The 13,919-nt window shown below is 45.2% G+C and overlaps 1 protein-coding gene across 1 annotated transcript in view; it reads right to left on the reverse strand.

The window, feature by feature from the left end:
- The window catches only part of LOC140465566 (probable G-protein coupled receptor 139), a 105,232-nt gene that overhangs the window by 47,223 nt on the left and 44,090 nt on the right, over window positions 1–13,919 (reverse strand). The window contains exon 3 of the mRNA XM_072561108.1: window positions 3,133–3,285. Within this exon, the coding sequence (XP_072417209.1) occupies window positions 3,133–3,285 (153 nt within the window). The remainder of the gene's footprint in view (window positions 1–3,132; window positions 3,286–13,919) is intronic.

A 13,919-nucleotide genomic window follows, 5' to 3' on the forward strand; every position in this document is an offset into this window, starting at 1 on the left:
TCTTTAGCATTTTACACATTTTCTGGTAATAATTCAGCGATTACATTCCTTGAAGTCCTTTTTAAACAGTTTTTGTTCCTAATTACTGAGATTCCCCAAACAGTACCTCTTGCCTGTTCCTGCCTATGTATTTAGTGTTAACAGGCACCATGATACAGCACGGTGACTCCGTCGTGCCTCACAGCGCTAGGATCCTGCATTCGATTCCAACCTTAGGGGGGTGGAGTTTGTACATTCTCCGTGTGTCTGCATGGGTCCCTCTGGGTGTTCTGGTTTCCTCCCACAGTCCAAAGATGCGAACATGAGGTAGATTGACAATGCTAATTTGCTCACTCTATCCCCGGATATGTAAGATGGTTGGATTAACCGATGGGGATTGTGTGATTACAGGAATGGGGTGAGTCTGTGAGTGATGCTCTTCTGAAGGTCAGTGTGGACTCAATGGGCTGAAGGGCCTGCTTACACACTCTGCATATTCTATGATTCTGTACAACAATGAAACCCTCCTGTTCCCTCACCAGTATCCTCTCTATTCCACTCGTGTTGTGCTTCACAGTGGCATCAGACACACAGCCTCCCATCTGATTTTTTTAATGATTCAGTGGCTTGGAAAGAATGTATTGTCCATCCCTTATTGCTGAGAGGGCTGTTAGGAGTAAACCACATTGCTGTGTGTCTGGACTCGCATGTAGGTCAGAAACAGTAAGGATGGCAGTTTCCTTCCTGAAAGAAAGTTTTTGAACTCTCAGGATATTATTTCCTGACAATCAGCAATGGGCAGCATTGGACCCTTAATTCCAGGGTTTTTAAACTGGATTTTGTTCACCATCTGTCACGAGGAGACTCCGATCCTGCAACTTGGAACATTACCTGGGTCTTGTGAGTAATATTCCTTTGATAATACCACTGGGCCACTACCCACCTTATGTGTCACTCAAAGGATGCTATCTGTCCTCCTAATTGGAGCATTACCAACCATGATCACTTTCATTGGTGCTCTCCCAGTCCAATGTCTTGGTTAACAACAGGACACTGCACAGTTTGATGGTACACTCTGCAGAGCACTTCCTCGTCTGCAGGGGCCATCTCTAAAATGGTGAGGGATAGTGTGAGCAATGTTAGAAACAGTAACTCCATTACTTTCCAACACAGTTACGGGTATGAATAATTACTCATTCTTAGATCAGACTTGTCCTGTTGTAATGCCTGGTTGACAGTCAAATTAGTTCCCTGTTCTAAATATATTTCAACATCAGGGAATTAACCCAGCTGCTGCATTCTGTTTATTCAAACATGACATCAGAAAGAGTGCTGTAACCTCCGATCCTGAGAGAGATCATGCAGGTGATATAAAAAGAGATTGTATCATATCAGAATCTGATTTACGGTGATACCCTGACACTTGAAGGAATGTATCATTTCTGGTAGAAAATGCATTTTTCCATTGACACAGTCAGGAACATATTCTATCTGATCCTTGGTATAATTGGCCTTCCTGGTAAGTGACTATAACCGTTGGGGGTTCTGCATAATTCTGAGTGAGCTGGTTTCTGCCATTAAACTGTGATTGAGAATGTCACTTGCTAATCTGATGGAACTGTTGGAAGGACAGCTCGTCAACAAAACATTTTCATAAATTCAAATATCCTCTGCACTAAATATTCTGTATAAGCCTATATCAGAAAAGGAAAAGTTCAGTAATGACGATAGGTTGAGGATGTCAGAACTGTTCTCCGTGAAGGGAAGGAGGCGTAGGTGAGATTTGATTGTGATTAAATATTCAACCCAAGGAATTGCAGCACACAAACTGTTCATTCGGCAAAACTCTGCTCTGTCTGTCTTGAAACCTCCTCCATGAATGGACTGTGTTCGTTGAAGGCTGAGGTGTGACCTGATGGAAGTATATATTATGAGAGACACCATTACAAATTATTTTGTGATTTTATGTGAGGTGGATAGTCACAATATCGTCTCCAGGGTGGAAATGTCAAATGCTGGAGCACATAGTTTTACGCTGAAATGGTGAATCTCGAAAGGATCTGAGTGAACTAAATCACTTGTTTTTACAGAGAGGGTGCTCGGTGCCTGGAATGTGCTGCTGGGGAGGTGATAGAAATAGATAAGATAACAATGTTTAAGATGCATTTACCCCGACACAGAGACAGGCAGATGGCAGAGGGTTATGGAGCATGTGCAGACAGTTGGGATTTCTTCAGAATTGCACCGTGGTTGCCCATAGATCCAGTTCCTGTGATCTACTCTATTGCAATTTCAGACAGACCTTTCATTGGCTTGAGGAGCTATTCAATGGACACAATCCACTTCAAGATTCCCAGCAATTTTTTTAAACGTCTCCGGCACGGTGTGATCATGATACCGAATACATGCTCCAAATGTCGATAGTATAATGAGGTGAAGACAAGTATTGCATAATATAATCAAGGTTTGGGCTCCCCAAACTCTGCGTTACTGTGAAATTTCATTCTGTTTATTGATCGTCCTCTCGCATTGAAAACCAGTTCTTGGAGCATACCTTCACAGGTGTTGGAAGTTTAATCTTAAACATTAATTGTCTGCACCCTTCTGTCTGTTATGCACCAATCATCGTGCAATGTCTGAGAAAGCCGAGGGCCTGAAGCCTGACTGTGTTGTACATAATTGGAAGGAAGGTTCCCTAATCCCAGAAATGATCCAAGAGGATGATGGTGATACCATCCCATCCCAGGGAATTTGTTCAACCTCAGCAGGTGTCTCTCAGTGACCTGCCTTTGGTTTCTTCATCACACTGCAGCTCTGCCTCCTGGGAGCAGCTGATTGGATATCCTGTGTCAGATGTTTCAGACTGAGAGTTGCACGTTTTATAGCAATGTTGAGTTCATGTTTCAGATTCAATAAATACTGCTCTGATCAGAGTTTGTGTGGCCTTCTAAACATTCATCAATTGCTAAGAAACAAATGACTTTGATCAATAATTTCTAATCTCTATTCCCTTTTCTCTCTCTTATAGTGAATTTAGTGGCTATTCTGATCTTGTCCAAGGGAAAATGCGGTGTTTCCACTTGTACCACACGCTATTTGGTGGCAATGGCAATGACAGATCTACTGTTTATTATACTTGAGATTATAATGTACCGATACAATAAGTACTTTTTCCCTTTGAATTTCCTGGACATTACCCCTGTTTGCTCTGTTCGCTCTGCCCTCCGCCGTGCGGTCACAGATTGCTCTGTCTGGTTTACTGTCGCCTTTACTTTTGACCGTTTTATCGCCATTTGTTGCTCGAAGCTGAGAACAAAGTATTGCAATGAGAAAACCGCAGTTGTGGTTCTCGCAACCAGTGGCATTCTGCTCTCGCTGAAAAATATTCCAATCTACTTTAGATTTCGGTCTTCTGAGCTTTTCAACAATATACCCTGGAAATGTGTGAACACACGAGCTTATTATCATGATCCTCTATGGAGGGGATTTAAACTATTTGAAATCGTTCTTACCCCAATGCTTCCATTCATTTTAATTTTGCTGTTGAACACTCTAACTATCAGACACATTGTTATGGCCAGTCGTGTTCGTAAAGTACTGATGGGTCAGAAACAGAGGCAGGATCACTCTGACACTGAGATGGAGAGCAGGAGGAAGGGTATGATTTTACTGTTCACCATATCTGGCAGCTTCATCATTCTGTGGCTGTGGTACCTCTTAGATTATTTTGGAGTTTTAGAGCATTTGTTAGATGATGACTCTAAATATAGGTTTGAAAAAATTGCATACATGCTTCGGGATTTAGGTTCCTGCACAAATACTATTATTTACGTAGTGACACGGTGCAAGTTTCGGGAGAAAATTAGGAACACGGTGAAAGTTCTTTTCTCCTGAGTTGTTCAATGGGACCTGTAGCAAAATCCATTGGGAGCAATGGGGGGCTAATGCTGATTGCTATAAACTGGTAAGAAAATGCCTGAAGGAGAACTAGAAAAGTATAATTATTGACTCTGTGAGCAGTTATGTTGGAATGGATAATTGGAAATAAACTCACAGCATTAGCTGGCTGTTGGAGAGAGCCCGTTATGAAATCTGACACCTGGGGCACCTCAAGTCAGTGAGGAGGAAAAGGATCAATAGGACAATCAAATACATTTAATCTTGTGACCTACAGGTACGAGAATGGTAGAGATTAGTCACGCAAAACATGGTGAGTGTCTTAAAAAAGCTAAGTTTTGAAGAAGTGATCAGAAAGAGTCCAGCAGGTGGGAATGACAGACCCTGCAGCACTGGGAGGAAATTCATGTGTACAGTCCATCCTCCAACTGCAATGTTTGACTTGTCAGCTCCTCATCTCTATTCAGAAAGAACAACATATTCTTGCAAAAGCAAATTCTGCTCGCTATCAGAGAGCCTCTTGGGACAATTCTTGTTATCACCATTGTTAGTATCATTCTTACTACCATTATTATGATCATAATTACCACAGTTATGACTGTCATCATTCCTATCATTATTGGTATCATTTGTGTGGGATTGGAAGAATTCTAGGCCCTAAACTCATCATGTTGGGACAATATTCATATATTACGTGCAGTTCAGTGTTATGGAGTTGAAGGTATGTACTGTACCTTTAAGAGAGAGTGACGTTTGCTTGGTAGTCAGAATGAACAGTGAACTGTCATGTAACTGACGAGCAGTCTCAGTGTATGAGAAATTTGAAAATATGTAACATTTGGCTGTGAAATGGATAATTCAGTTGTTTTGACCACCATTTGAACTTAACAAATCAGTTTAAATTATGCTCCAGGAAACTAAAATTTTATTATAGGGTGGGAGTTAAATAACAAGCGTTTAATAGGAAAGAGGAGCAGAGTTGGAAATAGTTGTTGGTTAATGTTCTTTTATGGAGTCAAAGAATAGAATGGAAAAGATTTTTCTTTAAGTTGTGGAGTTTGGGGAGTTCTCTGACACTCCCCCTTTAACGGATTAGGATTCTTAGATTACTTACAGTGTGGAAACAGGCCCTTCAGCCCAACAAGTCCGCACTGACCCACCGAAGCGTAACCCACCCAGACCCATTCCCCTATATTTACCCCTACACCTCACACTACGGGCAATTTAGCATGGCCAATTCACCTAACCTGCACATTTTTGGATTGTGGGAGGAAACCGGAGCACCCGAGGAAACCCACACGACACGGGGAGAATGTGCACACTCCACACAGAGAGTCGCCTGAGGCGGGAATTGAACCTGGGTCTCAGGCGCTGTGAGACAGCAGTGTGAGGTGAGCTTTTCTGAGCATCGAGTTGAATTGGCAGGAGGGTTTCCCACCATGTCATATCGGTTTTGGGGATCTGGTCCATGATTTGGAGAGGTTTAGCCAGATCCAGTCTGAGATTTGGATGGATTTGAACAGATTTGGAGTAAAAGATCCCATCAGATTTAAACACATGCGGATCAGTGTTCGAGGTCTTTAAATAAAATGTAGGTGAAACAATTAGTTTAATGTCAGTTACTTGTGGCTGGTTAAATTAAAAGTGAGAGAAATGAATCTTAAAATTACTAAAGAGGTTCTGGGTTTGATTCCAAATTAAAAAAGACAAAAGTAATTGAGAGTTTGTTACTCAAGCACGTAGTTGTGTCAGAGAAATATACAAGTGCAGTACAGTTAGAAAAACCTAATGCACAATTGAAGAAAATGTAGTTCGACAATAAACAAAGGGGGAGAGAGAGAGAGAGAGAAGAAAGAGGGACAGAGTAAAAAGAGAGAGGAAAGGAAGAGAGACAGGAAAAAAGGGAGAGGAGTTCTTAGCTGAGCAAAGAGAGAGAAGAAAGTGAGAAAGAAAACAGAAAGAAAAGGAAGAGAAAAGGAGAGAGAATTTGAACGTCAGAAGTTGTGACTTCGTCGGGAAAGTCAAGTGAACAGGATGGAGGTGAAATGAGGAGGTCGTGATATATATAAATATGTTAAAACTCTGTCACATTTTGATGAGAACGGTGTCGATGTTTCCTTCATTTCGTTTGAAAAGTTGGCTCGGCAGATGGAGTGGTCAGCGGACTTGTGGGTAATGCTGGTTCAGACTGAGCTGGTCGGCAGAGCGAGTGAGGTACTTACAGCACGGTCAGATGAGGGGTCAAGAGATTATACAGATGTCAAACAAGCTGTTTTGAATGCTTAAGAATTGGGACCAGAAGCAAATACACAGTGATTCAGGAACACAAAGAAAGAACCAGGTCTGACCAATGTTGACTTCGAAAGCATTAAACACGGTAATTTTTGAAAATAGATAAGACTTATGAAGCTGTAAGAGAGATTATTCAGCAAGAGGAGTTTAAAAGCTCCCTCCTGAGATAATAAGAATTCATGTGGATGAACAGAAAGTTCAAGAATTGAGGACAGCAGCAGAGATGGCGGATGAATATACATTGGTGCATAAGGCAATGTTTAGCTTCCAGCAAGAATTCCATCTGTGAGGGTGAGAAATTGGGAGAAGGGGAGGTCCTACACTCCAACACACAGAGTAGAGAAAACTGGGAATCGTTTACCACCGGTTAAAAAAGAAGCTCAAGAGGGTGGAAAGGAGGTGAAAGGCCTCATGTGTTTCCACTGTGGTAACGTGGGACATAGCCAGTCACAGTGCTGGTCGGTAAAGAAAGGCATTGTGGGAAAAGAGGCTAAGGCAGTGGCATTAGTGAAAGGAGTAAAGGAAACTCAAAATAATTGAGGAGTGCAGGAGAGTGCACAGCCTACGCAGGGGCTGGGTATGGCAGTTGTACCTGATCTCTATAAAGGATTTGCCTCAGTGGGTAAAGATTACTCAGGAAGATCGGGGGAGAAAGGAAAGAAGTTATAATTTTGAGAGATACAGGATTTAACCAGTCCCTAATATTAAGAGATGAACTTATTTGCACTCTGTCTGACCTGTTACCCAACAGAATGCTAAGTAGTGGTACAGATGGACAGAAATTTAGCGTTTGTTGTGGAAGAATCACTTAATGTTGTATTTAAAGGATTACCAGGAAATGCAGGAAATCCTTCATGAAGTTAAACTTTTATCTTGCAAACTCAAAGATGTGGGAGCCAGCAAAATGTTTTCCTGACTTCCCCCAATCTGTTTGATCTCCTGCAATTCATACAGTTATCCTTCCCGTTCCTATCTGAGAGCATTACCATCCCCAATCACACTGGCTTGCTTCACCTTTCTAACCTGATCATGGTCTGCCACACTCGTTCCCTCCATCACATTGAACCGATCACATTCCAACACCATCACCTTCAGCGTTAGCTCATCTCCCAGGGATTTAACTAACCGATCACAATGCACTACCATTATCTGTTACTGGAGCCCTGTAACATGGTCCCGGGCATACATTGTAACACTAAGTAACTACATAACTGCCAGAATAATGTCCATACCTTCCCCTATGTAAGATCAGATTGGAGTGCCAACTCTAGACTGGGCAAGTTACAGTGGGAGTGATTGACAGAGCGTCAGTTCCAGGAATCCAGTTTGTTTTTGGGAACAATGTAGTAGGATCCAGGGTGGGAGTGAGATTCCTTGTTGTAGAGAAACCCAAGGAAGACCAGGAAACTGAGGAATTAAAAGAAAAAAATCCTGGAATTTTCCCAGACTGTGGAGTAACAATATCCCACTGTCATAAGTCACATCACGAAGCAGAAACTAAAGAGCAAGATGAAGGAGTTGAGGTTCAGTTAGCAGACCCCCTGTTTGATGTAACGGTGCAGGACAAACCTGAACAGACAGAGGGTCAGGCAGAAGTGTTTGGTCCTGAAAGGCTAATGGACCTACAGCAGAAAGACAAGGCAATAAAAGATGATGCACACTCCGAAAAGGAGGCAGAGACTATTCCTGAGGGTAATTATCTTAAAGATGAAAATGGAGACCACGGCAGGTTAGTGTTGAGGAGAAATGGGCCGGCCTGCACCAGATTGTGTTGTCAGGAGCATACAGACAGGAAGTGACACGGGAGGGGGGGGAGGGGGGGGGAGGGGTAGCACATGAATGACCAGGAGGAGGTCACCCAGGTGTATGGGAGACTCAGGCTCAGGAACAAAACCATTTCTATTGGCCTGGAATGCACAAGGATGTGGGTAACTTTTGCTGTACGTGTCATACACGGCAAATGGGAGGGAAGCCACAGGCGGGAATAAACCCAGCGACTTTGTTGCCATTTCCCCCATCCCGAAGACCCTTTCACCCGGGTTATGGTGGATTGTGTAGGTCCCCTCCTGAGAACTAGATGAGGGAACCAGTACTTGCTCACTGTAATGGATGTGTGCACCAGATTTCCGGAGGCAATTCCATTACGGAGTAGGAACATAAAAAGGGTGGGAGAGGAGTTAGGAGCTTTCTTTGTGCAGTATGGATGACCCAGAGAGATTCAGTCAGACCAAGGGGCTGATCCACAAGCCCAACGATCCTGCCTGACCTGTCGTCTTGGCACCGACCTCGACTCCATCCTCTCCCCCTTAGTTCAGGCACTTCCCACTGACATCCGTGATTCCAACCATGTCCTTATTCTCTCCAGCAGCTTCCTGTTCCCCTGCCCCCAGTGCTTTATCTCCATTATGGACGTACAGTCCGTACATGCATCCAGACCCCACATGGAAGACCTCCACTTCCTCTGCTTTTTCCTCTCCAACAAACCCATCCAGTCCCCCTCCACCATGACCCTCCTCCACCTCGCTGAACTGGTCCCCACCCTCAAAACCCTTCCCTTCACCTCCTCCCATTGCCTTCAAATCAAGGGAGTGGCCATGGGCACCTGAATGGGCCCCGCCTACACCTGCCTCTTTGTTGGTGATATCGAACAGTTCCTCTTCAGTACCTACACAGGCACTGGGCCCCAACTCTTCCACCGTTACATCGGTGACTGCATCGGTGCAGTGTCCTGCACCCAGGCTGAACCGGAGCAGCTCATCGACATCACCCACACCTTCCACCCCACCCTCAAACTCACTCGGTCCATCTCAGACACCTCCCTCCCCTTTCTTCACCTCAACATTTCCATCTTCTGTGACAGACTCCGGTGACAAACCCACAGACTCCCATAACTCCCTGGAGTACTCCCCCCTCCCACCCAGTGTCCTCCATCCCATTCTCCAAATTCCTCTGTGTCTGCAGCACGTGCTCGGACGAGGAGACATTCCACACGTGAGCATCCCAGATATCCCCATATTTTGAACACAGTGATTTTCCTCCCTGCGTTACCCAGACAGTGCCACTCCACACCATCTCCATTCCCTGTCCCACTGGTCCCAACCCCCCCCTAGTGCAATAAAGACAGAGTCCCCCTTGTCCTCACCCACCATCCCACCAATCTCCACATCCAACGTATTATCCTTAAACAGTTCCGCCAACTCCACCTAGACCCCATCACCAAGCACATCTTCCCCTCCCCCACCCCTCTCTGCCTTCCACAAGGACCACTCACTTCAACAATCCTTGGTTTGTGCCCACTCTCCCCACCGACCCGCCCCCCCCGAACCCCCAGCTACCTTCTCCTGCAACCAGAAAAGATGCCAAACCAGTTGGCACACCAGCCCCCTCCCCTCCACCCAGGGCCACAAACACTCCTTCCAGGTGAGACAGAGAGTCACCTGCCTCTCTTCCAGACTAGTTTACTGCATCAGGTGCTCCCAATGTGGTCCTCTCTACATTGGGGTGACTGAATGTAAACTTAGGCATTCTGTTCACCGAGCATCACAGCCGGGCCCACAGGGGCCAACCGGACCCTCCCAGTCACCACCATTTCAATTCCCCCAACCACTCCCTTTTGAACATGACCTCTTCCATTGCCACAATGAACCACGGCGCAAACTGGAGGAACAACACCTCATCTTCCACCGAGGCAGCCTCCAGCCTGGAGGACTCAAAATTGAGTTCTCTAATTTCAAATAACCCCCCTTCCCATTCTCCAACTCCCATCCCAACCTCTCCCTTCTCTTCCAATGGTCCCTGCCCCCAACTGGATTCATTCCGCCCATTGACCAAACCAGGTCGTACCCTCTACCTGTCTTCACCTATCCCCACCTGCCACACCCTTTATCTGCAGCTCCTCCCACACCCACCCCCAGTCCTGAAGAAGAGTTATTTCTGGAACACTGACTCTCCTCCTGCTGATGCTGCCTGGCTTGCTGTGTCCTTCCAGCCTCCTGCCTGTCTGTTTTGGATTCCAGCATCTGCAGGGTTCTTTGTCTCTCAGGCTGCTTAAGGAAGTCATGGATAGCTTCAGCAGAAAGCACTTTAAATCAAGTGTGTATCCCCCTGAATCCCAGGGAGCTGTAGAAAGGTGGCATCACACCCTGAAGATCATGGGAAGACCATCCTGTCAGGATGACCTGAACGATTACGATAAAGGTATCCCATTTGTATTGTTCTCCATTCGAGATGCCCCAAATGAATCTACTCAGTTTAAACCCTTTGAGTTTATATTTGGATGTGATGTGACAGGGTCTTTGAAATTAATTAAAGAGAAACTGACAGGAGCAAAGTCGCGATCTCACCCTTGGATTATATATCAGAGGTGAGGGAGAGAGGAAATCAGGTTGGTGAGTTAGCTCAACAGCACCTGAAGAGGGCCCAGTGTAGAATGAAGCAGGTGTCAGTGAACATTCTGGAATTTGAATGTTTTCCCATTGGGATGACTTATTAATATTATCACGAGTGATCGGAGATCCTTCCGAAGCAAGGTTTAGCGATCCTGATCAAATTGAGCAAAAGCTGAGCCAGGTAAACTATCTGGGAAAGATGCCGGATCGGAAAAAAAAAATCTGTATCGGGTCTGTCATGTGAAGATGTTGAAACCTTATGATAATAGAGAGAAGGAAATGGAGGAACAGGTGTTAGTTACTGTCCCACAGAGTGCGGAATCCAATCCAGATGTCGTGGAGTTTGATGTGTCTCAAATTATATTAAAGAATGAGGGAGTCCTTGAGGAGTGGGATAGGTTAGTGAGCTGTGTCTCAGGAGCAAAGAACCCAGTTGAAAGGCTTGTTGCTGCAGTATGAGGACACATGCAGGAATAAGATGGGGAGGACTAATGCTATTGTACATGAGGTAGATGTAGGGAATGCTGTTCCAATAAAACAACACCCCTACAGACTTAATCCTTTCAAAGACACACAGGTCCAGAAGGAGGTGCATGTGATCCTCAATGAGGATATCATCGAACTGAGTCAGAGTGAGTGGAGTTCACCAATCGCCGAACTTCCCAAACCCGACGGGACTCAACAATTCTATGTGGATTATTGGAAGGTCAATGCCGTAACAAAATCAGACTCAAACCCAGAACCAAGATTGGAGGACAGTATAGAGAAAGTTGGGCAAACCAGTGACATCACAAAGTTAGACTTACTGCGTGGTATTGGCAGGTATCTTTATCAGTGAGAGTGAAATAAATTTCTGTGTTTGTTACCCCACATGGGCTATGTCAACAGGAAGGTGATGATCGAATTGAACTGCCAGTCAGTTACTTTTCAAAGAAACACAACACCCACCAGAGAAAATACTCTATGATTGAAAAGGAACTATTCAAGTCTATTGAAAAGCCTCAACTGGGAACTTGGGTTCATGACACATTACAGGTGACCACCATTGCACGATACACACACACAGGCACTCCGATACACACACACATACACACACACACGCACGCACACATACAGGCACTCCTATACACACATACAAACGGACACACATATACACAGACACGCACACAGATACTCACACACACTCTTACAGACACACACACTCCCACAGGCATCCTGTCAGAGACTTAGACCACTCTACACTCATGCACACACATATATACACTCCCTCACAGACACTCACAACTTCCCACCCCAGACACGCACACACACTCCCACACCCACACATGCACCCCCTCACAGATTTAAGACACTCTACACTCACTACACACACGTATACACTCTCTCTCACACTCACAACCACCACCCCAGACACACACACAGACAGACACAAAGACCCACATGCACACATATATTTTGGGGGTGAATTTGTACTTGCAGAGTTACATTCTACTTTGCTCTAAAACTGCACACATTCATGTAGAACTCTGAGCTCAAAAACTGCATGAATTTATGTAAAACTCTGTTATCTCACCTTTTAGATTAGAATCAATCTAAACATCCTGTTATAGACAGAGAACACAGGGGGCCAACACCTTCAACATATTGTCTAGCTAACACCATTGCTAACAGCTAACCTGAGAATGCAACTTGTAAAAAAAGGTTTTGTGATTTACACCTGAAAGGGCGGCACGGTGGCACAGTGGTTAGCACTGCTGCCTCACAGCGCCAGAGACCCGGGTTCAATTCCCGCCTCAGACGACTCTCTGTGTGGAGTTTGCACATTCTCCCCGTGTCTGCGTGGGTTTCCTCCGGGTGCTCCGGTTTCCTCCCACAGTCCAAAGATGTGCAGGTCAGGTGAATTGGCTATGCTAAATTGCCCGTAGTGTTAGGTTAGGGGTAGATGTAGGGGTATGGGTGGGTTGCGCTTCGGCGGGGCGGTGTGGACTTGTTGGGCCGAAGGGCCTGTTTCCACACTGTAAGTAATCTAATCTAAAAATGTATTTCAGATACATCACACTGTAAATATTTGCTATAAATTCTGTGCCTTACAATTGTGTCCTCAACAATCACCTGATGAAGGAGCGACGCTCCGAAAGCTAGTGCTTCCAATTAAACCTGTTCGACGAGAACCTGGTGTTGTGTGATTTTTAACTTTGTCCACCCCAGTCCAACACAGGGACCTCCAAACCATGTCCTGTTTGTGTCTGTGCTGGAGATTTTAATAACCTATCCTGAGTTCTGCACTCTTCTCTCTTCCTTTGATTCGGGTTCTCGAATTTGCCCTATAACTGAGCTCCCACCCCCCCACCCCACCCCACTAACTTACAGCATGGTGACAAACAGTGTGGAGTCCATTTAGCGGAATCCTACACACTGGCAGTAGTGGAGAGCTGAAGGTTTCTTCAGGCTCAGCTTTAAGGAGGCTGCTGGTGCAGACAGACCGCAACTGAAAGAGTTGAACTTTAGAGAACCAGACAGAATAACCTTGTGACAAGATTCTACAAGGTGAAACCAACAGCTGAGGATTAAAGAAAAGAGCATTTCAGCCCTCATGGTTGAGTTTAAAACCCTGTCTACAGCCCTAGTTATGTGATTCACTTGGTCTCTGATCCCTCCAGACCAGGTTCTTTCTTTCCCAATACCGATGTCAATGTCTCAATTCAACCAGATTTCTCCCACACCAATTTTTGAGCCATGCATCTACCTGCTTAATCTTATCAACCCTGTGCTAATTAACTCATGGCTCAGGTAGTAATCCAGAGACTGCTACCTTTTTGGTCTTATTATTTAGTTTAGCTCCTCGCTGTTAATACTCCCTGAGCAAACTGTCTGCCCTAGTGTCATCTATACTGAAAGTGTGTTGCTGGAAAAGCGCAGCAGGTCAGGCAGCATCCAAGGAACAGGAGAATCGACGTTTCGGGTATCAGCCCTTCTTCAAGAAGGGCTGATGGCTGAGGCATCGATTCTCCTGTTCCTTGGATGTTGCCTGACCTGCTGCGCTTTTCCAGCAACACACTTTCAGCTCTGATCTCCAGCATCTGCAGTCCTCACTTTCTCCTAGTGTTATCTATGTCATTGATACTACATGGACCACAACCACTGGATCTTTACCCGCCCACTGTGCAGCCCAGATGAGATATCCTGGACCCAAGCTCTGGGCAGGGAACACAACCATCGGGACTCTCAATCCTGGTCACAGAGAGCAGTGTCTATGCCTTTAACTACACTATCCCCAGTTACAACAGTATTTCTCTTCTCTTCCTCCACTTGAATGGCTCCCTGCACTGTGGTGCTGCAGTCAGCTCATTCTCCCTGCAGTCC

The sequence above is a fragment of the Chiloscyllium punctatum genome, chromosome 42 (assembly GCF_047496795.1).
Source record: "Chiloscyllium punctatum isolate Juve2018m chromosome 42, sChiPun1.3, whole genome shotgun sequence".
NCBI classification, from domain to species: Eukaryota; Metazoa; Chordata; class Chondrichthyes; order Orectolobiformes; family Hemiscylliidae; genus Chiloscyllium; species Chiloscyllium punctatum.